We start from the raw sequence: 2,565 nt of genomic DNA on the forward strand, positions 1-2,565 counted from the left end.
TACCGAGGAAAAAGGTGTTCCTGCCTGGTAGAGCCAACATATACATTAGATATGCGTTGGCTGAATTCGCAACTTTCAGTGGGACCAGCCAACCATCTAATGTGCATCTCCGAGGGAAAGTCAGAAGTCACCAGGACCGCCCTGATAACTTGTGATTCAGATATAATGAAAGTTATTACAGGCTCCCTTGAACACTTGACTGACCTCTGCATTTGTGTCTATGGGGGAATTAAGAGGGATGGCTGTTAGATAAATGAGTGCTGAATGCCGAGCATGTGTATGGCTACCTTAGGAGGGTCATGTCTCTCCACCCAGAGCAGCTGCTGATTATTTGGTCGCAGCCGCACCAGTGACACGTTGGCAGCATATTTTATCAATGCCATCAATAACTGTTATTACAGAGCCCCATTAAAGCCTTAATATATGCCAGCGACAGAAGACTCATTATAATTAATGGCTGCAATTAAAGCAGGAAAATATTATATTAAGTTCATTAATCAAATGTATTTGCACTTTGTTGATTAATAAAGTCTAAGTAATGCATATATCCCAGAAATAGGAAATCTCCTCTCGGTGATCACTAATCGTGATCGATGTGGTTTTCCCCAGTTTTACATAAATAATAATTACTCAATGCACAATGAGAAGTTATGGAACACACTTTGTGGTTCAATTCCTTAGGTTTCATGATCACTACATAAGACAGTAAATGGAGGCATGCTTTGTGTTAAAGGGATATTCCCATCTCAACTTAGAAAGGGTTCGTCATGGTTAAATATTTTTGCAAATACAATCTTTAGCAAACCTGACTCCTTCTCCTGATATACCTGATCTTTCCCTTCCATTGTTGACAGCTTATTGTCTATAATTTGCAAAAATATTTACTTTGATAAGCCCCAAACTATGTTACTATGTTAGTTCAGTTGGGAATACCCTTTAAGTGCTGTATCTGAGCTCTCACTGGTGGCAAGCCATGCATTTATATGGACAGGATAGGGTCAGAAAAAAAGGTTTCCCTACACCTTTTTCATTTTACGTTGGTTAAGGTTTAGACATCTTTAAGATAACACATATCTTAGGACAATTCTTTATCACAGTTTTATGAATGGAAAATCTTCTTGAACACCTGGTACAAACATAACTTTTAGGACTTCTATGCTAGTCAATAAATTCCTCGTACATAGTAGTTTTCTCCTTCACTAGGGTAATACCCCTCCTCTTCTTCTTCCACATAATACCCTTCTTCATCTAGATAATAGTCTTCTTCCTGATCTCCAGTGTAATGGTCAGCATGATGGTTTCCCTGCTCTTCCGCCTCCTCCTCATATTCTTCCTCTTGCTCCCCTTCACCCTCTTCTTCTGCCATCTCCTCCTCCTTTTGTGCCTCTTTCTCTTGTTGCTCTCTTTCTCGCTCCTCCATCTCCTCTTCCTCAATCTGTTTTCTGCGCTCCTCCCGTTCTTCCATAAACTCCTGGGCACCCTCCCCAACCAGTGTAACAGTCTCCCCTACCTTAGGTGGTGCATTGACAGGGTTGTGGTCATAAGAAAGAAGCCGAAGTCCCTTCATGCCACTCATGTCTGGAAATACAGCAATCTTGTTCTTATCCAGATCCAGGATCTCTAGTCCATGTAAACGTAAAAGAACCTTCGGTACATGCTCTAGTCTATTTCCATAGAGCCAGAGACCTCTGAGACCTGGCATACCGGTCGCAATATCTCCCGGAAGACCTTTCAGCCGATTGTCTCCCATTTGCAGACACCGCAGGGCAGGCATGTTCAGTAATACCCTTGGAAAGTGGTGCAAAAAGTTACGTTCTATCCACAGAGTGCGCAAAGTCTGGAGACGTGCAAAAGAGGGGGGGAGACCCTGAAGTCGGTTTGCCCCTAAATAAAGACGACCCAAATGGGGTAGAGAACACACAGCCTCTGGCAACTCAGGCAATTTGTTGGCATCAAGTGCCAAGGTGCGTAGGTTGTGGAGTTGATATAGGTCATCAGGTATCTCACTTACCATGGTGCCACTTAGATACAATTTATAGAGTTCCTCAGCAAGTGTGCATATTGAAGTAGGAAGTCGTGTCATTTTGCGTCCACTAAACTCCAAGGTGCCATCTCCTGAGCTTAGTTGTTCCTCTGTATCTTCTGGTAAAGGCTCATCTACACCTTCTCCTGCCACCGTCGGCACTGACCCACATCCTCCCATCTGGATGGCAGTGGGAAACACGATATGCTTGGCAGATTGTAGACTGTAGCTCGAAATACAATTTGTAAGCCTTTCATATGGATCAACAATTTACAAGTGGCAACAAATAATTGTATTACGCTACCACTGGGAACACATTGCCGAGCTGGCTGCCATGTGTGATCTGCGCAACTCCTGGTCACTCTCAGTTCCTGTGTATGTTTTGAGGAAACTTTATATGTCAATGTTAAATATTCATGGCTAGCACTCAGGCGGCTCCTATTACAACAGAACGGTAAGAACCGATCATGTGTACTTCAAGAACCAAACACTTCATCAAAATTTCACATATTTCTCAGAAGCAATGCTAACCCAGGATATAG

General features: G+C 42.8%; 1 protein-coding gene across 1 annotated transcript; it reads right to left on the reverse strand.

Moving 5' to 3' along the window:
• Positions 1-1,162: 1,162 nt before the first annotated feature.
• LRRC10B (leucine rich repeat containing 10B) lies at positions 1,163-2,203 on the reverse strand. The gene has a single exon (XM_069967877.1). The coding sequence runs from the start codon at positions 2,201-2,203 to the stop codon at positions 1,163-1,165; it is 1,041 nt and encodes a 346-aa protein (XP_069823978.1).
• Between the last annotated feature and the right edge of the window lie 362 nt (positions 2,204-2,565).

This window comes from Dendropsophus ebraccatus, chromosome 4 (assembly GCF_027789765.1).
Source record: "Dendropsophus ebraccatus isolate aDenEbr1 chromosome 4, aDenEbr1.pat, whole genome shotgun sequence".
Lineage (NCBI taxonomy): Eukaryota > Metazoa > Chordata > Amphibia > Anura > Hylidae > Dendropsophus > Dendropsophus ebraccatus.

Bases quoted from the DNA above. Each gene is read 5' to 3' on its own strand.
- LRRC10B (XM_069967877.1), bottom strand. From the start codon at position 2,203: ATGGGAGGATGTGGGTCAGTGCCGACGGTGGCAGGAGAAGGTGTAGAT.